Raw genomic sequence first — 21890 nt, forward strand, 5'->3', positions numbered from 1 at the left:
CCTACTGCTTCTGCCCTCAGGGACCAAACAAAAGGAGTCTAATGTCTCTTCCAGGAGATAGCCCTTCAAATACCTAGAGACAGTGGTTTATGTTCTTTAAGTTTTTTTCTTCTCCAGGCTCAACATTGCCAGTTCTTTCAACTATTCCCCAAAGAAAGAAGGAAGGGAGGGAGGGAAGAAGGGAGGAGGAAATGAGGGAAGGAAGAAAAGGAAGGAAGGAAAGAGGGAAGGAAGCTAAGGAAGGAAGGAAGAAAGAAAGAAAGGAAGAAAGAAGAAAAGAGGAAGAAGGGAAGGAGGGAGAGAGGAAAGAAACATGCATTTATTAAGTACCTATTATGTGCCAAGTACAGTGCTAACTGTTTTACAAATATTATCTCATTTAATCCTTACAACAACCTGGGAGGTAGGTGGGTATTATTATCCTCATTTTTCAGTTGAGGAAATTGAGGCAGACAGAGGTGGAGCGACTTGCCCATGGTCACACAGCCAGTAAATGTCTGGGGTTGGATTTGAACTCGGGTCTTCTGGTCAAGTGTTCTGTCTACTATGACACTTATCTGGTGGGCTCTATCTAGTCACCTAGGCCCTTTGCCATTCTTGCTAGTCTCCTATGGACACTCTTCAGCTCATCAATGTTGTTTCTAAAATGTGGCATCTATGCTTACCAATATTGGCATTTAAGACAAACATTTCAGGTCTTGTATTCCTTTGACCTTTGCTCCATCAAGGATGCCAGGCTAAGCAAAGCCATGGGGACAAAGGTTACCAGAGTGGCCCCTTCAAAGAATCACATGCACTGGGAAGCTAAATGCCAGAAAGAAATGCTGAAACAATCTGAGACAGCAAACCTCCAGATCTTGTCCTTCTTAGTGCCAGAAAGATCAGTGCAACAGGGAACCATATGCACTAAGGAACAACTTGGAGTTCTTCTCTGGTACTGTGAGTCATCTAGCCTAGAGACTTTTCTTTCTTTTTTTTTAAGAAATAAATTTTATTGAGGTCTTTGGGTTGGGTTTTTTTTTTTAATATCACCAACATTTTCTCCAGTATCTCTCTCCCTTTCCCTCACAGAGAGCAAACCCATACAGCAGATAATTTTTTTAAAAAGAGGAAAAGAAATCAGTAAAACTGATCAATACATTGTAGAAGTCTGGAAATATGTGCAATGGACCATGCTTGTGGACCTCAGTAAAGGAATGGGGGCGGGGATGTTTTCTTGTATGTTTTCTTTTTTGTTTGTAATTTCCTATTGTTTGCTTTTTGCAACATTTTGCCATGTTTAATTTTTTTATGGTCATTCTTCACATTTAAATTGTTGCAAACGTTGTATATATCATATTCTTGGCTCTGCCTTCATCTGTTCATATAGATCTTTACCTGCTTCTCTTTATTCATCACATTTGTCATGTCTTACAGCACAGTAATATTCCATAATATTCATATACTATAATTTGTTTAGCCATTCCCCAAAGGATGGACAGCTACTCTCTTTCCAGTTCTTTGCTATCACAAAAAAATGCTGCTGTCAATATGTTGACGTACATGAGGACTTTCTTCTTGTCGATAGCCTCCTTGGGGTATAATTTTAGTGGTAGAATTTTTGGGTCAAAGAGCATGAATATCTTAGTTACTTTTTTGTTTAATTTCAAGTTCCTTTCCAAAATCATTGTATGGGTTGAAATCTCCTCCAACAATGTGCCTATCTTCTCATAATCCTTCTAACATTGACTATAGCTATCTTTTGTTATCTTTCCTGATTTGCAGGATGTGAGGTAAAACCTCAGAGTTGTTTTTATTTTTACTTCTCTTATTATTTGTGATTTGGAGCATCATTTCATATGGTTGTTAGTACTTTGAAATTCTTCTTTTGATAATTATTTTTTCTTATCTTTTGGCCAATTATCTTTGGAGAAAGTCTGTATAGTCTTAAAGGCAATGTAGGATCCACCAAAAGGAGAATCGCTTGGCACCCTGAAAGAAAGAGATGTTGAATGTCCTGAATGTGAAATCTGTCTTTTTTGCCAAGTTAAACAAAGCTGATCCTATTGTTAATGCCTTGCTAGCCTGGATGCTTGCAGAGGATTTGGGACCCTTTTGATGAGAACAAAGTGAGCCAGAACCTGACTTCTCAGGGTTTCCCAAGAAAGAAGATGGCAATTCAGAGAGATTTGGTGAGAATTCCTCCAAAAATTATGCTCAGATCAATTTTATCAGAAGAAGGGTCTCAAATGACTCGTGGATTACACGTTGCCATGAGGAAACTCACAGGACTGTTTGTGTAAGACTTTCCTCATTCAATAGATGAGGAGAATCTTTGGGATCCTTAAGCCCAGACCCTCCTCACCCCACTATTGGCAACCTAGTACTTTCCAGTTTATCTTCAGGCCCAGATTTTCATTGCTTCTTGGGGGTATAATTTGAGCTGGATCTTGAAGTATAGGTTGGATTTCTCTCTGTGTTCCTTGCATGGAAGGTCTTCCATGCTTCAGGAACATTGTAAGCGTTTGTCCAATTGAACTAGAGAATATAGTCTCAAGGCAGGAAAGTGTAGTCTGTCATGAGGTAGAAATGGCAAAGTCCTTACAGATACAAGGAAAGCTCAAAGCTAGAGGCTTAAGGCAGAAAAGTGAAAGCAATACATGTTGCAAGGGTGTGTGTGTGGTGGTTAATGTGCCTGGAATATAGGATACACAAACGGGAGATGTGGGAAAGGCTGATTGGCAGCTTGAGGTCAGTCAGTCAACAAGCATTTATAGTTTTTTGTTTTTTTTTACTATGTGCCAGGCACTGTGCTAAGCCCTAGGGATACAAAGAAAGGTAAAAAAAGGATAGCCCCTACCCTCAAGGGGCTCCCATTCTAATAGGGGGAAAAGCATGCAAAAAACTATGTACATACAGCATGTATACAAGATAAATGAGAAGCAATCTAAGAGGGAAGACACTAGAGAAAAAGACACTGGATAGAGAACAGGCTGGATGAAAACTTTTCCGTGGCTCAGTTTCCTCGGCTAGTACCTGTGCAACTTACCTCACGAGGTTGTTGTCTCTTTAGCTTAGAAACCCTGTTTCTAGGGCAGCTAGGTGGCACAGTGAGTAGAGCACCAGCCCTGGAGTCAGGAGGACCTGAGTTCAAATCTGGCCTCAGACACTTGACACATTTACTAGCTGCGTGATCTTGGGCCAGTCACTTAACCCCAACTGTCTTGCCAAAAAGCCAAAAAAAAATTTTTTTTTTAAAAGAAACTCTGTTTCTTTTCAGTAAGGATAATTAATAATAATAATAGCTAGCATTTCTATAGCATTTTAAGGTTTGCAAACCACTTTACAAATAGTCTTTCATATGATCTTCTCAAACGGTCCTGAGAGGTAGGTGCTATTATCGTCCTCATTTTACAGAAGAGAAAACTGAGACAGACAGACGTTGAGTGCCTTGTCCAAGATCACACAGCTAGTATCTGAGGTTAAAATTTGAACTCAGATCTTTCTGACTCCAGGTCCCGTGCTTTGTGTACCATGGCACCACCTAGCTGCCTTTAATATCAAACTGAGACTTGTTAAAGACCTTAGCTTGAAAAGGCCAAGGTCCCCACTGCATCCTGGGCCATCTCCAGTTGTCCTGATTGGTATCTGGATACTGGACCCAGATGGCTCAGGAGGAGAAAGTGAGGCTGGTGACTTTGCACAGTCCACCCTCACTTAAATCCAATTCACTTGCATGTCATGGCATCACCTCCCTCATATCATGGTCATCTTTGAAAAAGAATGACAAACAGCAACGATGAAATGAACTTGGGATCTTAGTGGGGAGAAAGAGTAGTTTCTGCCTTCATTAGGAGTCTTTATGCAGAGGTTAGATGACTACTTGATGAGTATATTGTAGAGCAGATTCTTTTGCAGGAATGGGTTGGTCTCTTCTACTTCTGAGAATCTTTGATTCTGTGCTAGAGCCTTTGCTTAATGGGGACAGATATTGACTTGGATTTCATTGCATCTTCCCTGAGTGGGGATGAGTGTTGGGAAGATAGAGGCAAGCAGGAATTGTGATCAGTTGTCTCTGAAGAGTAAGAGGATCCTAAAAGATTGTCTTGAGAACAGTTGTATTTATTTATAGGATAATGCTGTCTCTCAGACTTGGCAGAATTGGAAGGCTAACCACAAGCTGCATTAGCCTCTTGGCTTAGAATTGGAGGTCTCTAGATTGGAAGTGCAACTAAGTTGATGAAGCACAAATATTTGTCTGAAGTCAGCTCCTGGCTCTGTCACTGGTGAAGAGTTTATCTTTGGGTGAGTTACTTAGTTCCTCATTGGCTTGTCTGTAACAAGAAAGGGGTTATTTGAGGTTAATTAGTGTTCTTCTCAAAGAATGATCATGAACTTCAGATTTTCAAGTGGTGGAGAAAGGACTATTACAGCTAGTGAGTCAGAAGGTATGAGTAAATGTGTGAGCAGTACTGAAAAGAGTGGTCAAGGATGCCAGGGGAATCAGGGATCAGTGAAGGCCAGAAGAAAAAGGGGGTGAGAAAGAAACAGAATTAAGATGAAAGTGAGTTTGTTAATCATGGAGAGAGCATTTCAGAGAGCACAGTGGAAAGGGTGGGAAGACCTTCAATGAGACATTGGGGGAGAGGGTTAAGGAAGATGAGAATAAGGAGGGAGGTGGGTGATTGGCCATGGGGAATGGAGCTCAAATCCCTGGGATAGGGAGAGTATGAGGGAGAACAGGGAAGGCTCTTGGTATGATGCATCCTATGGTGCATCATCTACTATTAACACCTATCTAGACCTAAGAGCTGTCACTCTGGAAAGCAAAAGGCTGTGTTCTGAGGAAAGGCAACTCTGGATAGGGAAATTCATAGTTCTAGAGCAGTATTAAGGGCATTAGATCGGAAGTCAAAAGACTTAAGTTTGAATCCAAGTTGTTTTGATCTCTTTGGACCCCAGTTTTCTCATCTATAAAATGAGGGATTTTGAGTAGATGATACCTTCCATATCTAAGTCCTATGACTTCCTTGGCAAAGATACTTGAGTGGTTTACCATTTTCTTCTCCAACTTATTTGACAGATGAGGAAACTGAGGCAAAGAAGGTTAAATGACTTGCCTAGGTTCACACAGCTAGTAAGTGTCTGAGGTCAGATTTAAACTCAGGTCTTCCTGACTCCAGGGCTAGCATTTTATCCATTGTGCCACCTAGCTGCCCCCATAGCTTGTATTAGCTGGTCAGAAAGTGAGGCATTGCCTATCAATTGGGGAATGGCTGGACCAGTGGTGGTATGTGACTGTGATGGAATATGATTGTGCTGTAAGAAATGATGGAGAGGTTTATTTCAGAAAAACCTGGGAAGACGTATATGAACTGATGAAAAGTGAAGTGAGCAGAACTGGAGAACATTGTACACAGTAACAACAACATTGTAACGATGATCAGCTGGGAATGACTCAGCTATTCTGATCAATATACAATCCAAGACAATTCCAAAGGACCCGTGATGAAAAATGCTATCCACCTCCCAAGAGAACTGGTGAACTTTGAGTGAAGATTGAAGCACATTTTTTTAATTTTCTTTATTTTTCTTACTTTTCCCCCCTGTAACGTGGCTAACATGGAAATATGCTTTGAATGATTTCATATATGTAATTTATTATGTATAATATGTATTTCTTGCCTTCTCAGTGGATGGGGAAAGGGTAGAAGAAAGGAGAGAATTCAGAATTGAAAATAATTTTTTAAAAAAATAGTGATGGTTGTTAATGTTTTGCTATATTGATCTCTGGCCACCTCCCAGGTACTCATTTTTTAGACAAATTTCACTCCTTGGATATTCTCACCCCTGATCCCAGCCCCAGGTATTCAGTGTCCTACTATGTCCTCTGGCTACCCACAATAGTGACTAATGGTAGAGGAGTATCTTGTAGAGAACCAAAATCAAATCCAAAGAAACTCTAATACAAAGAAATTACTTTCTAATGGTGGAATTGCGTATCATTCCCAATGAGTGGGTGGCAGTGGTAGTGAAGGGTTTTTGTTTTTTTTTAGTTAGGGAATCCTTTCTTAGTCTTTCAATTTATAAACTGTTTATTCTTTAAAAGGTCTACCTTCATTGTCTGGTTTTAGCCAACTTTTTTCACCCCTTCACTCACTCTATTGGGATTCGTGAACTTAAAAAAAAGCTTATGCTTTTACAGATGTGTTACAATATGATTGGTTTCCTTAGTAATCCTAAGTATTTTATTTTATGCCTTTGTGAACATGATTCTGAGGAGGGGTCTGCACGCTTCACCAGTAGGACATAAAAAATCTTAAGAATGCTTCCCAAGACGAAGTGGCTGATCAGAACACCCTTATTCTTAACTTGTGTGTTCACAGATTAAAGCAAACATGAGACAAGATTGAACCAACTGAAACTACATACTGGTCTTAACTAGTGAAAAAATGATTACTGATATTTCATTTCAAAGTCTACATACTAATAAAAGTTGCTGAAATTGTTTTATATATATATACACACATACATGCGTATGTATATGTATATATGTATATATACATATACATACGTGTATATATGTGTGTGTGTGTGTGTGTGTGTGTGTGTGTGTATAACCCTTGTCCTAGAGGCTATTTGCAGATAAGCAAATTGAGACCAGGGAAATTAAGTGACTTCCCAGGGTCACACAGTAAACAGAAGTAGGAGTATGAACCCAAATCCATGATTCTTCCCAAGATACCATCCTGCCCTGTCCTCTGGTACCAACCCCAGCATATCCATGGCAGCTGCCTTGTTTCCTTCCTTACTAAATTTGAACTCAGGTTCTTTTTCCTTTGGAAGACCCCTCTGTGTCATAAAGCGCGTCATTCCCCTGGGGGTTATCAAACTGGTATGGATCTATTTCAGAAAGTTCTTCCATTCTCATAATTTTTTTCCTTTTGCCTATTTATTTTTTTTGCCTATTTTAATCTATTTTTTTCTTTAACTATTTCCTGGCCTTTCTCTAGGTAGCTATTCAACAGGTAAAAGCAATTTTATAGGACAGACCTCCCCCCTCGCCACACACACCCACTATCACACCCTAAATGGTCACCTACTCCATTTCAAATGCAGCAGAGGCAGGGATTCATGGATTTGAAATTTCAGATTCATCCCTTGGTCCAGCCCTGTTACTTGACCAAGGCTCTGTTTTCAGTCCAAAGAGCTTATTGTCACTTTCAGCTGGTGAAGCAGTATAAATATCCGGGCTAATCCTATACTTTCCTGGCCAAAGGGCATCCTTGATCATTTTCCCCTGGCACAAAAATGATACTGTGATAATACTTAGTCTACTCCCCACAGGGAAAGACAAGTCCAGGGCAGGAGGGAGGCGATTTGGCAAGTTTTGAGAGTCTCCAGCCAGTCTCTAGAGGGGAAACTACAGCACAATGTGGAATTGGTGGTTTTGGTTTTGTCTGGCACTCTGCACCGCAGACCAATTCAGGGATGAAGCAGTGAGAATCATGAGTGAGGTGCCCTTAATCGATGGGTAAGTAACTCTGCCCATGAGAGGGCACCCCTTCCCCTTGCCCCCTCCAACAATCAGAGAGCAGTGGATGGCACAGAGAAAACTATCTTAAGCGATGCAGGAAACACACAGGGAGTTTGGATTCTCTTCCAGTCCCAGAAACCCCCTTTGCCCAGTGCTACTCCCTGTCTAGATTTCTCTTTCTCCAACTTTCTCCAAGACCATCACACCTGAGCATATGAAGCCCCAGTCAAGCTGGTGAATACTTGGTCCACTCAATAAGGATTTAAGAAGCGCCTACTGTGTTCTAGAGACTGTGCTAGGTACTGGGGATGGTCCTTGTCCTTAGGGGGTTTACCTTTTACTGGGAGTACAGAAGATTTACACAAAGTAGTAAATACAAGGGAATCTGAAGAGACTAAGAGTCCTAACCATTGTGAGGGCAGGGGGAAACAAATATGGAGAGATATTTTGCAGTTGGTAGTCCTTGAGCTAAGCCAGGGACTTATGGGGAGTGTGTTCCAGGTGTGAAGGGCCAGCCTCTTCCAAGGCAGGGAGACAAAAGGTGAAATGCCTCATTTGAGGAAGAAGTCCAGTTTGCTTGGAATGGAGAGTGGTGAATCATTCTAGAGAGGATAATAATTAAGAGTAAGAACTGATAGACGTGAATATTGTATTTAAAGTTTACAAAGAGTTTTGCCTTCTCTCGTCTGTTTAAGTCAGGAAATCTGGGTTTAAAGCCCCCTCTGATGCTGCTTAATAATACGAATAATAATCATTAGCATTGATGTGGTGCTCTGAGGTTTACAAAATGCTTTACAAATCTCATCTCAGATCTCTGCTCCCTTCCTTTAGGAAAATTATCTTGGCAGTTTCATGGAAAATAGATTAGAGAGGGGACAAAAGTGAAGCAGGAAGACCAACCAGTATGTTCTTGCAGTTGTCCAGGTGAGAGGTAATGTAGAAATGTACCGGGGTAGGGACCCAGCGAAGAGAGAGAAGGGCCCAATGGGAGAGATGCTGTGGAGACAGAATTGACAAGACTTGGGAAGTGATTGCTTGTGAACAGTATAAAAGACAGAAGAACCACAGATGACTGAGAGGTTGTGGACCCAGACGATTAGAAAGACGGGTGCCCTTCTCAGAAGTAGGAAAGATTAGAGGAGAGATGGTCTTGAAGAAGATAGTTCCATTTTGGACTTGTTGAGTCAAAGATGTCCTTGGGATATTCACTTGGAGAGATCCAAGAAGACCTGCCAGAAGGGAATTTGGAAGAGGGGGGCAGGGCTAGAGAGAGAAGAGAAGGGAGCCCAGGAGGGAGCCTTGGGGAATAGCCCCACTTAATTCACAAGAGATGGATGATCATATGGCAAGGAAGACTGAAGAGGAGTAGTCATACAGGTGGGAGATGAACCAAAAGATAGGGGTCTTCAGCAGAGAGAAGAGAAATTCTCTCCTAGGAAGAACCTTCTCTGTGGCTTGTATGGGTTGACTATGTATGGCCACTGAGGTCCCTTGCAACTCTCAAATTCTGTGATTCTGTGAAAGTATCCCAGAGGAAGAAGAGTATGAAAAGCTACAGATAGGTCAAGGTGAATGACAATGAAGAAAAGGTCATCAGATGTAACAGTTGAAGTCATTGGTGACCTCAGAGTTTTAATGGCATAGTAGGGTCTGAAGTTAGGTTGTCAGGGCTTGAGAAGGGAGGTGACAACATGTGGAGAAGGCTTTTTTCTAGAAGTCTGGTTCTGAAAGAGTGCAGAGACATGGGATGCAAGTTTGGGGAGATGGCAGAGTCAAGTGTTGTTGTTTGTGAGACGGCTGTAGGCAGCAGGAAAGGAGCTAGTATATGAGAATCAGTGTAAGATTAAAGAGAAAGAGAAATCAAGTCAAGAAACATTTATTAAGCACCTATTACGGGCCAGGCACTGTGCTAAGTGCTGGGGATACAAAGAATAGCAAAAAACAGCCCCTGCTCTTAAGGATCTCGTGGTCTAATGGGGAGAAAATGGCAGCCAACTATGTACAAACAAGGAAGACACGGGGTAAATTGAAGATAATTGACAGAGGGAAGGCATTAGCATTAAGGGAGATTGGGAAGACAGTATGAAGAAAGCCAGAAAGGCCAGGAGGTGGTGACAAAGGAGGGAGAGCAATGGGGACAGCCAATGATAATGCTTGGAGTGGGGAAAGGGACCATGATGCTGATTGCCAGAGTCACTGGAATTGTAGAGGGGAGATTGGAGGAGGAGGGATGAGGGAGGAGTAAGGAGACTGGAAAGGGAGGAGGAATCCAGGTTAGGGAGGAAGGATTTCACATTCGATCCTGAAGGTAATACTGCTCCTGGAGATGAGACATGAGATGGGACCAAAGGCCTTGAGGTGGAAAAAGATGATCTTTTCCTCAGACTGGAACAAAGGTGGGGAAAATGGAGAATTCCATGAAGAGATTTTGGGGTGTCAGTGGGGGAGAAGAGGACACTCAGGGGGAGTACCTCCATTTGCTTAAAAAAGGAGACCTCTTCCATGGGGGTCAGGTGTGGCAAGGAGAACACAATTCACACAACTGTGCAAAAGAGCCTTTTCAAAGGTGTCATTTACATTTTTTTTTAATTAAGATTTTTTATTTTTAGTTTACAACATTCAGTTCCACATGATTTTGATTTCCAGATTTTCTTCCCCCTCCTCCCCCCCGCCCCAAGATGGCATGGAATCCGATATATCTTCTATATACAACTTCGCATTGAACTTATTTACACAATAGTCAAGTTGTAAAGAAGAATTATGACCAATAGAATGAATCATGAGAAAGAAGAAACAAAACCAAAAAAAGAAAAGAAACAAAGGAGAAAAAAAGAACAAAAGACAAAAAGAAAAGGAGAGCAAACAGTTTGCCTCAATCTGCATTCAGACTCCATAGTTCTTTCTCTGGATGTAGATAGCTTTCTCCATCATGAGTCCTTTGGAGTTGTCTTTGAACCTTGTATCGCTGAGAAGAGCGAGGTCTATCAAGGTTAGTCAACACATTCTTAAAGGTGGCTAACCCAAATTGACCTTTCATTAGTATAAACTTTAATCTTTCTGAGCAAGTATGGGGAGAAAGGGAGAGCCCTCCTCTAGGCTCTCCTATAAGAGGGAATTTCAAGCTCAATATAAAGAATACTGAGGGGAACTCCCCAGGCTCAGGATAAAGAATAATTGTGGGGGGGAGGAACTTGAAGGTGGAAGGCAGCTAGCAATAGGCACCCACCAATTCGTGGTCAGATACATGGAACCTTTAGGCTAAAGGGGAGATTGGTAAGGCAAAGCAAGGTCCCCATATTTTTCCTTGCTCTTCCACCTGGCACTGAAGTAATACCCAACTGCCCCATGACATCAGAGTCTTAACTCTGGGAAGCCTCCCAAGAGAAGCAGAAATTGTGGAAGGAATCTTTTCCCCACCCACCTCCCCAAACTCCATGGACCATGGGTGAGGAAAGCTACTTAATGTCTGTGTGACCTTGGGATAGTCATTTCTTTTCTCTGGGGCTCAGTTTCCACATCTCTAAGTTGAGGGGATCGGACTAGATGATCTTTAGGGTCCCTTTCAGCTCTAAGTCTGTGATCCTAATATACAAACCATTCAAGGTTTGTAAGGCATTTTTACAAATCTTGCCTTATTTTATACTCATCAAACCTGCTGTTCTTATGCCCTTTTACAGAAGAGGAAACTGAGGCAGAGGGTCACACAGCTAGTGTCTTTGGTGGATTTGAACCCAGGTCTGCCTGACCCAGGCCCAGGGTACCACCTAGTTGAGTAAGAGGAAAGAGAGGATGATAAAAATAAACTGAGACAAATCCAAGGGCGTTATTTATTGGTGTTATTGGATCAAGATTTCTATCAGTCAGCTGTGAACGTTGTACCAGGCTGCAGAGAGGTCAGAATCCCTGTGATGGGCTAAGAAAGTCAAGAGATAGTAAGAAGGTGCGTACCTGAAGTGACTCAGCATTGTCAAGTCCCCGATAAACCACCTTCCTGGGTTTCCTGAAGGTTCTGGTCAGTGACATTGCTGAGTCACACGGATGGAGACCTTTGAAAGACCGTAGAGAACAGGAGAAATGTCACAGGAGTAATTTAAAAAGAAAAAGAGAAGAGAGTGGAATCAACAAGTTCTAGGCTGGTGAGTTTGAGTTTGATTCCTGGAAAAAATCTAAAATGTCTTAGTAAAGGGATAATGTATGATCAAGACTGAACTCTTCTTCCAATGTTTCATTGTGGGGTGGGGTGGGGTGGGGTGGGAATGAGACACTGCATCCTCAAAGGATGTACCAGTAGGGCACAAGTTTTGGTGGGTCCTATGTCAGGGAAGGCTTTGCGTAGGGCCCCATTGATGGAACATATCTCCATTCTCTAAAGATCAACCAACCTAGGCATGTTCAGAGGGGCTCATCACCAACTTAGCTACAGCAGGGAGTTGTGGATGGTGGCTTGGTTTAGAAGCTCCAAGTTCAGTATTTTCCCCACTGCCCACTTTCCTCTATGACCTGTAGCATCTGAATAAACACCTGGGGAAAATTAAGCTAATCCCTTTACTCCTCAAAGTTCACCTCCACCTTCAGGCACTCATTGCCTTCCTGTTCTTCCTCCAATCTGCTTCACATGCAAAGGTCTTGGTAGGTTCATTCACACTGAGGTTTCAATGACTGAGAAGGGTTAAGGGGTGAAGTAATTGGCATTTTAAGAGGGACCAAAGCTTTAGACCAAAGGGATCTCTAATGTGTGGGTCCTTGAGTTGAGCTCCATGGACTCATGGACAAATTTTTTGATAACTATTTCAATATATTTGGTTTCCTTTGAAATCATGTGCATTTTATTTTGTGCCTTTAAAAACATTCTAAGAAGGCATCCATAAGCTTCATCAGACTGTCAGAGGGGTCCAGTTAAAAAACATGGTTTACTCTAATGATAGAATTTCAGACACAGAGAAACAGATGGGAAGGAAAGGGAGACGTATTTTTTGAGCCAAAGGACCTGAATTTCGCTGAGTCAATAGTCAGCCCTAGAATTAGTTTGTGGGCAGCTAGGTGGCACAGTAGATAGAGAGTGCTATACCTGGAGTCAGAAAGACCTGAGTTCAAATCCTACCTCAGACACTTGCTAATTGTGTGACCCTGGGCAAGTCACTTACCCTTGTTTGTCTCAGTTTCATCAACTGTAAAATGAGCTAGAGAAGGAAATGGCTAAACCACTCCAGTTTCTTTGCCAAGAAAACCCCAAATGGGGTCACGAAGAGTCAGAAATGACAGAACGACAACAAAAAATAGTTTCCTTCCACAGCTAAAACTAAGCCCCATTTCTCTGAATATTTTTAAAAATTAAATTTTAAAAATATTTCATTGCTGCCTTTTGGTTTTTGGTATTATAGTCTTCCATTATAACAACAAAATAAAAGACACACACAAAGAAAAGCAGGCAAAACAACTGACCCAGGGGCCACATCTGGCGATGGGTATGACATTTTTGGCCCTCTTCCTTTGGGAGAATCACCTAAAGTCCATATTGTCCCTGCTCCTCTCTTCTAGTTAAGTCGTCAGAAGTCCCTCACCGCACCCCCCCCCCCCCGCAATTCTTCCTTTGATTCCAGTTTCCTTTACTTTCCCCTACATCACCTCCATGCTCTTTCATCCTTTCTAAGTCCTGCCATATGGTTAATTCCAGTAATTTCAGGAGTGCCTGGGACCTTTCAAGATTTCTCACCTGTTCCATTACAGGACCACCCAGGCGCTGGGGTTCTGAACTAGATGGCCTCAAGTGGTCAGGGTCCCCCTGCCTGCTGCCCACACCTTTGGGAAAGCCCTCCAGGCTAGGATTCCCTGACTCAACTACATTCTGATCCAGCTCAATGCTCTCATATTCCTTTCTTGTACTCATGCAGTGAATGACCATGAATGGTTTATCCAGAAAAGGGGAGTGTAATTATTGCCGAGGCTGACCCCGCAGCTCTTCCAAGCAGTTGGTGAAGGCTGTCACCTCTTCTACTCTAAACAGGGACCACCCTTTCTGCTCACCACCAGCCCTCTATCGGAACTGTGAATTCAAATTCAACATTCATTAAACGACCTACTATGTGCCACCAGGCAAAGTACTAGGCATTGGAGATACAAAGATGAAAAATGACTGCCCTCCAGGAGGTCACATTTCACAGTGGGAAAGATGTGTAACCAGACAAGCATATCACGAAGTAGGGTCTGATAGGGACAAAAGGTCTAGACCAAGTGTACCAGGGATATCTGAAGAGGGAAAAAATTCTTTTGGCAGAGGGTGAGGAGGAGAGAGTCAGGAAAGCATTATGATGAAGTGGATATAGGAATTGAATCTTAAAAGAGAATAAAGTAATCTGAGAGGTGGGGTTGAAGAAGAGCATTCTAGGCATGGAGAGCAGCTTGTCCAAATATAGGGAGGTGAGAGGTAGCATGTCAAGTAGTCTGGTCTGTCTTAAATATATAGTGTGTAAATTGTACTAAGGTGAAACCAGATTGGGGAGGGACTTAAACATTAGGCCAAAGAGTTAATGGATGGATATGGAGAGTGGAGAAGGTGGGGGAAGGAAAGTGATGAATCAAACACACCTTGAAATTTTGAGCCTTGGTGACTGGGAGGATAGAAATGTCATTTTAAAAAAATAGAAGTCTGAAGGAGGGGGTTTAGGGGAAGAGATTAATTCCACTGGTGGCATGTTGAGTTTGATATCCCTATGGGATGGACATCCAGTAGGGAGCTGTGGGTACAGTCCTGGAGTTCAGGGAAATGATCAAGACTGGGCATAGAGATTTGGACACCTTCTGAATGAATCAGTATCTCCAAGGGAGAAAGTGTTAAGGGAGAAGGGGGGAAGCTCCAGAATAAATCTTTGGGAAATATTCATCCTTTAAGGGCAGGGAGGAAGACAAGGCAAGGGAAAGCAATAAGCATTTTTTTAAATCACCTACTATGTGCCCAGCACTGTAGTAAGCACTGGGAATACAAATACACAAGCCAAAATATAGTCCCTTCCCTCTGATGGAAGAAAACATCATTCAAAAGGAAGCTGGCAGAGTGGGTAGGGGAGGTACCCATAAGGGTACATGGTGGCAAAGTCCTGAGAGAAGCAGAGTCAGGAGTGGAATGAAGGTTGCCTTTGATGCATCTATTCATCCAGGGACCTAGTGCCCCCATGCTACCATCTAGTTACTCCAAATCCCTGCATCTTTTCTCCCTCCAAGCCTCCTGTCCCCAGCACCACCTTCTCCTACTATGTCCTTCTCCATTAACCCTGAAATATGACTCTTTTCCGTGGAGTCAGTTGAACACACAAGCATAACCACCTAAGGCTCTTGACACAAGCCCAGCTGAAAGCCCCTTCCCCAATTCCAGTTACTTGGGAGGGTTTGAGGGAGCTGATTCTGTAGCATCCAACCATCCAGGGAGGCAGCGGTGGACATTTGGGGTCTTCTGCCTGGGACCTTCTCAAGTTAAATCAGCAGCCTCTAACACTCTTGTGCCCCCTGTCACTGGCTAGCTGAGACGTCAGTCAGTAAGACAATTGGTTTTAAGGGATATGAGTAGAAAGGGGAGGAGGTGGAGCTTCAGCCTATGTTTCTATGTATTCCATAACTGCTTCTGGAGCCCTGTCGGTATCAAACTCTTACAAGCAAACTAATTTGAGTTCATACGTTAATCAGGGAAGATAATTCACCCATCGGGTTCCATTTTGGAGCTAGAGAGAGTGCAAGGATTGTCGAGAGGCTGAGGAGATGTTCTTGGGCTACAGATCCGCAGGGCAGGAGACGCCCCTTTGGATTAGGGTAGAAAGGGACCTGAAGGGCTGGATGCAGCTCCAGGGCCCACTAGGGTCCAAGCCAGTGGTGGAGAACTTGCAGCCTTGACGTCACATGTGGCCCTCTAGGTCCTCAAGTGTGGCCCTTTGACCAAATCCAAACCTCACAGATTCAGTCAAAGGGCTGCACTTGAGGACCTAGAGGACCACATGTGGCCTGCAAGGTTGCAGGTTCCCCACCTCCGGTCAAGGCTAAAGTTGAAGGGGTTGCCTGAAGACAGGGGGATGGCCTTTCTTTGTCTAGACTGTGACTAGGATGACAAAACACCCCATAGCATATGGTATTAATAGTATTTGTACAGCCCTGCAGGGTTCTCAAAGCATTGTGCCTTATCTGCTTTGATCCTCACAACAACCATGGCAGGTAGTTTATGATTATCTCCATCTTTACAGTGGGGAAAACTGAGTCTGGGAGAGATTAAGGGACTTGCTGAAAGTCCCAGAGCTGGTAAGTGTCTGAGGTCAAGCTTCTTCCTGGTCAAAGTCCGGCACTCCAAGCACCCCTGTTCCACCTCAATGCCTCATAGATGAAAGTCAATTGAAGAAACTGGGGATGTTTGTCCTGGAGAAGCAAAGACTCAGGGGGCACATGATAACTGCCTTTAGGGATATAAAAGGATGCCCTGTGCAAGATGGATTAACCTCATTCCACTTAAATCTCAGAGGGCATAACCAGGGGCAGTTGTGGTAGGGCTGGGCTTGGGGGCTCTCTTTCAGAATGTGGGTTGAATTGGACAGGGGAGGGTCTCTGACCTCTCATCATTCTACAGTGATACTCATGCCCCTTTGCTTTCTCCTGGCACCTTCTTCTCCCTTCCAGACACAATGATCTACCATGGCAAATTCTGAAAAGGTTCAATGGCCAGCTGCAGCCCACGGAAGCCAACCTGAACTACCTGGAGGGCACACACACCAATATTCCGAAGCTGAAGGCTGGCTACGTGGGAGGCCAGGTGTGGGGCAGGGGAGGATCCAGAGAGTTGGGCATGCAGGCCCTGTTGGAGATGCGGGGGAGGGAGGTGGCACAGATAGGCATATTGGTAGGGGCTGTTGCCACAGCAGTCACCAGCTTTCAAAGCAGGAACTCTGGCTCACTGTCCCCCAGGGAGAAGTTCCCCAGGCATCTATCCTAGGCTAGCCTATGCCAGCTGCTGGCTCCCTGCCCTGGGCAACACTGGGCTTAGTTGGACTCTAAGTGTTCTGGGGCCAGCCTCCAGCTCCCCTCCTTTCAATGTCTGCTGGGACCCAGGTGCCAGCCATCCTCGAGCTGCCCTCCACTGTGAGGTGTGCTCCCATTTTCTGGCCCCTACTTGAACCTTCTCCTCACCCCATATCCCTTCATCCACCCCCTCAGGCTCGTTTTCTGTGACAGAGGAGTATGGATTTTAATCAGAAAAACAATCTTTTCTAAATGTGTTGTTCCTCCTGGCATCATATTGTCTTGTTAACTCAATCATAATCTGCGTGACTCCAGAAGTCCTTTAAGGAACAAATCACGCCATGAGCATTGCAGCCTCCCTGTTACTCCTCCTGCCCATGTGGGGGAAGGCTTGGGGGATTGAGGACCTCCTTCAGGGTCTTCTCCATCCCTAGTGACTAGAGCACCTCGAGATAAAGATGGCCCTGGTTCTTAGGCTCATCAGGGCATCGACTCCGATTCCCTTACTGTACAGATGAAGAGACCGAGGCACTTGCCTGTAATCATACAAGTCGTGTGGCAGAAGTGCTTACGGGGGGGGACGGGACCCCCCTATACCTTAACCAGTCCTAGATCAGAATGGACCTCTGCAGAAACCTCTACTGATTCAGATTCACCGTCCCCAAGTCTGGGGAGAACCTGGCTGGGGTAGTAGCCCTTAGCTTTCCTGAGACCAGCTTCCCCTGGACCTCCACAGTTGCCTCTCAGCCTGGATGAGAGAGGCCTCAGGGTGTCACCCTGATAGCTCCCCAAAACCTTCTCTCTCTTGGCCTGCAGTTCTGGTCAGCTTACGTGCCCTGCGATACCCAGGATAAAGATGCAGTGAAGAGAACCCTGGAGCAGATGGATCTCGTTCACAGAATGTGCCAGACATACCCTGAGACTTTCCTGTGTGCCACCAGCAGCTCAGGTGAGTTCTGCCAGCTCTTGCTGGCAAGTTCCTCTAGGGTTAAGTCAGAGCTGCCCCCTTTTTCCCAACACCCCATCACCACCCCCCTATGTACACATAAACTTTCTGATTTAAACACAGAAATGCCTGTCCCAATAAGTTGATAAACTCATCCAGATGTCCAATCATGGGGGCAGGGTGGGATCCCATTGACTTGTCACTCCTCTGCTGTGTCTAGTCTCTGTAGGCCACTACGTCTAACCACAAGGCTCCTTGGGATCATCCAGGGTGGGCCGTGAAGGCTTCCCTCCACAAGACCTTACACACTAAGGCCTTTCCCTTACAGATATAAAGCAGGCATTTCAGGAGAAGAAGGTGGCCAGCCTGATTGGTGTGGAGGGTGGTCATTCCATCGACAGCAGTCTGGGTGTCCTCCGGGCACTGTACCACCTAGGCATGCGCTATATGACCCTCACCCACAGCTGTAACACACCCTGGTAAGAACTTTGGCCTAGCCCCTATGGATTCTAGGGAAAGATGCTCTGATTCTAATTCTTTGCTATTAATTTTTAAATTTTTTTCAATTAATGAGAATGTTTTCTTCCTTTCCCTCCTACCTCCTTCTCCTGAGTGACTGAACACAACGTAAAAATGGGACCCTCATAACAAATATGGAAAGTTAGCTCTGCCAGTCATTCTCAGGCCTAAGAGGGTGCTAACCACAGAATCTCTTGGACTGGGGAATGGAGGGGGTGGGAGTGGGGGGGGTCAACATGCCATTCTGAGATGTGATAGAATCCTTTGGTTAGAAAAGCCTTGGCCAGAAGCCTGCATGTCTTCCTATGATGCCTTGACTTGGACTCCTGGCTGGGCTTTGGAGAGGGACTGATGGAGGACCTGGTCAGAAGCATGGAGCTGACTGAGTAATTCTGGAGGGCCATCCCACAAGCTTTGGGACCCCCTCTGGCCTCACCTCCTCACTTGATTCAAGCCCTTCTTTAACTGTCTTCTTGTGTGTGACACTGGACAAAGCATTCAACCAATACCTCAGTTTCCTCAATGGTTAAATAAGGGACAAGTATGCCTAGCCAAGCTCTGGAGAAGCTGAAGGGGCCAGCCTATACCCTTTGTTACTTTTTGTTTTAACGTCATAGGGTTGACAACTGGCTGGTAGACACAGGAGATGACAAACCCCGGAGCAACGGCCTATCGAAATTTGGAGAAGTAAGCAAAGATCGGTACAGGGGAAGGGGAAGTCCAAGGGACCATAAGGACAAGGGTGCTCTCCTTAGTGCAACGGATATACAGCAGGATATGCCAATGGAAGAGATTGGAGGGGGGACCCTGTTCACTTGGGAGGCAGCCCAGCTGGGGACCAAAGGTGCCTGGGCTGAAGCATCAGGGCAGACAGAGGGCTTTCTCTCCCCTCTGCAGGAGGTGGTGAAAGAAATGAACCGCTTGGGTGTGATGATCGATCTGTCCCATGTCTCAGTGGCCACCATGGAGGATGTGCTGTACCTGTCCCAAGCCCCCGTGATTTTCAGCCACTCCTCTGCCTATCAGCTATGTCCACATAAACGGAATGTGCCAGATCATATCCTCCAGTTGGTGGTAAGAAGTGGGCAAGGGCTCGGGGGTGAGCAGTGGGTAGATGGAGCCCACCAGGATATACCCTTGCCCCCACCGCAGTCATCACATGCTGCTCTATGGCCGGTGCTGCTCCTTTGTAGGCAGCTAGGGGGCAGGCAAAGTGGGTTAGAAAGCTGGACCCAGAGTTTAGAAGGGGAGTTCAAATCCCTCCTCAGACACTGAGAAGCTATCTGACTCGGGTAAATCACTTACCCTCTCTCATTCTCAGTTTCCTCACCTGTAAAATGGGGGTAATAAATACCTAATAAAAACACCTACCTCACAAGGTTGTCTGGAGGATCCAGTGAGACAGCATATATAGCATTTTGTAAACCTTTAAAGTGCGAAATACCATAAACGCTAGGAATTTCAGAAAGCCCACTGCCAGCCCAGCGCCCCTAGATTCCCTGCTCCAGGCCTACAGTTAAGAACGAATATCCCCTACTCTCTTTCCACTAGGGGACACTACAGCCTCAGATTTCAGAGGGCATTCAGACACACTCTGTCTGTTGATTCTCCCAACAGCTTTGGAAGGTTGAATACTTACTCTAAGGCCAGATAAACAAAGAGAGTCAGAGAGGTTGAAACTATTTAGCTAAGGCTACTCTTAGGGGAGCCAGGATGCCTTTCCTTGGCCAGTCCTTGGTGAGGTTTAAGGGGACAAGGGATGAGAAGGCTGCTTCAGAATACTCCTTTTCTGATGGAGGAACCTCCTAGGAAAGGCTGGTTTGGTAACTTTCCCCCTGACATGTACAATGGAGTCCGCCCTTTCTAAATAGAACAAGACCAGAAGTCTGGTGATGGTGAATTTCTACAGTGAGTACATTGCCTGCCAAAAGGAAGCTACCCTGTCTCAAGTAGCAGGTGAGTGTGGCTGAAGCTATTGAGGATTGGGGAGAAATGGCAGAGTGGGCCCCAGGTCCCAGTGACACCACTCCTGCCTCTCCCTGAACAGATCACTTGGATTATGTCAAGAACGTTGCTGGACCAGAAGCTGTGGGCTTCGGTGGGGATTATGATGGTGTTGAATAGTAAGGAGAACAAAGAAGTTGTCTTAACCCCACACAGCATGGCAAATGACAAAGGCTTCCAGTAGCCTGGGCTTTTAACTTCACCAGAAAGATGCATCTCCTCCCACCTTTTCTTGCCTGGGCTATATCATTCACAATTCCACTGTCCCTACCCATTTTGACCTCCTTTCTGTCCAAAGGTAGGCCCTGGCTTTACAGCAGAAAAGGCATGGAGCTGACTTTCTTTCCTTGGAAGTATCTCTATCTGGAGTCAGGAAACTCACCTGGTTAGGGCAGGGGGTTCATGAGACCAAAGCCACCAGTTCAATCCCTGCAGCCAACCATTTGGCAATCTTCCTCCAAAGTTCACACACATGCCCAACTATAAGGAAACTGGGGGAGTCTGGGTAGATGGCTAAGTAAACCTGTCTCCTTTCCTGGAAACACACCTTAAAGTGGGATCTTCCTAAGGCTTGGGCCTGTATAATCTTTGGGTGTGAGAGTGCAGAGTTATGCCTCTCAAAGGGAAGACCATACCTGCAGGGTGGTGACAGCATGCCCTGGGACTCACTCCCACTCTCCTCCCACCCTGAGAACTCCAAGACTTCTCAGCAAAGTCACCGTTCCTCCTTCCAGTCTCCCCACAGGGCTAGAGGATGTCTCCGGTTACCCAGACCTGATAGCTGAACTGCTCAGGAGGAACTGGACTGAAACAGAAGTGAAAAATGCCTTGGCCAATAACCTGCTGAGGGTCTTTGAAGAAGTGGAGCGGGTAAGATGGGAGCAGATAAGGTGAGGGGCAGCCTTTGGGCAAGAATGTTGGATTCTCTTTCACCTACCATCCTTCCACATCATTCCACTTTTTCTCTAGGTAAGCAACCACAGCGCCCTCCCTAATGAGAACTTCATCGAATTTAGCGAGCTGGAAGATAGTTGCAGGACCTCCTACGGCTATCCGAACCACAGCCACCAACACCAGCCTGGAGCCCTAACTGCTATCCTCACGCTTCTTCTCCTTTACCTGTGGCTGCTATGATCCTATCAGGCCCATTGCTACCCCTCAATTCACAGGCTGTCAGCAGGAGCCAAGATGACTGTGGGGCTGGATATAGCCTCAAAGGCCTCAAAGAAGGGCCAGATCCATCTCCAAACCAAGCTCCTCCTGATGTCTGCTCTCTGAAAGGAGGATGGTCCCATTTGTGATCTGAGCATACACCTGCTCCTTCCTCAGATACTTCAGATACAGCGAAGGGAAGAATCTAACCTATAGACAGACATCTGGTGAATTTGGTCCAGGCCTAGAAACACACACACACACACACGAGATGGACAAAAAGAAAATTCAATAAAAGTTGCAGTTACTGCTATTTAAAGAGTATACTTCTCTTCATACCACTATCATTGCTAAACTGCAGGAAGAGGCATTGTCTATCTACACAAAGCAATACTAGACCAAAAATCAGGAGACATAGGTAACAGCTTTGCTTTCTTCTGATCAGGTGGCCCCAACCAAGTCAGTTCATCTCCCCTGGTAACAATAATAATCCCCTAGAAAATGTAGATCAAACCTCAGCCTCCTCAAAATGCCATAAGGATATGTGCTGCTATGTACTCTGTAATTTCCAGAGAGTCTTTCTCTAATGCCTCACCCCAATAGATTAGAAATCAGGTCTGGCTCCAAAACCTGGGTGCCATTCATCTACTCTGACTTGGGTAAGTCATTAAACCTGATTTTCATCTTCCTTCTCTCTCATATGGGAATAATGTCTATCCTAACTACCTAACAGTTTGTAAGGATCAAGTGAGATTTTTTTTT

At 44.7% G+C, this 21890-nt stretch overlaps 1 protein-coding gene across 2 annotated transcripts; it reads left to right on the plus strand.

The window, feature by feature from the left end:
• The first annotated feature begins 818 nt into the window (after positions 1-818).
• On the plus strand, positions 819-21452 carry DPEP1 (dipeptidase 1). Of its 2 annotated transcripts, none has more exons than XM_036748200.1 (11): positions 819-939; positions 7327-7513; positions 16169-16301; positions 17324-17456; positions 17782-17932; positions 18590-18659; positions 18870-19046; positions 19844-19928; positions 20020-20095; positions 20711-20846; positions 20946-21452. In XM_036748200.1, exons 2-11 carry the CDS (start codon positions 7413-7415, stop codon positions 21108-21110), a joined length of 1227 nt encoding a protein of 408 aa, XP_036604095.1. In that variant the 5' UTR covers positions 819-939; positions 7327-7412; the 3' UTR covers positions 21111-21452. The 2 variants fall into 2 exon arrangements, with proteins under 2 accessions (XP_036604095.1, XP_036604096.1); XM_036748201.1 differs by having other exon boundaries at positions 819-934.
• Positions 21453-21890: the final 438 nt, after the last annotated feature.

This window comes from Trichosurus vulpecula, chromosome 3 (genome assembly GCF_011100635.1).
Source record: "Trichosurus vulpecula isolate mTriVul1 chromosome 3, mTriVul1.pri, whole genome shotgun sequence".
Classification (NCBI taxonomy): Eukaryota; Metazoa; Chordata; class Mammalia; order Diprotodontia; family Phalangeridae; genus Trichosurus; species Trichosurus vulpecula.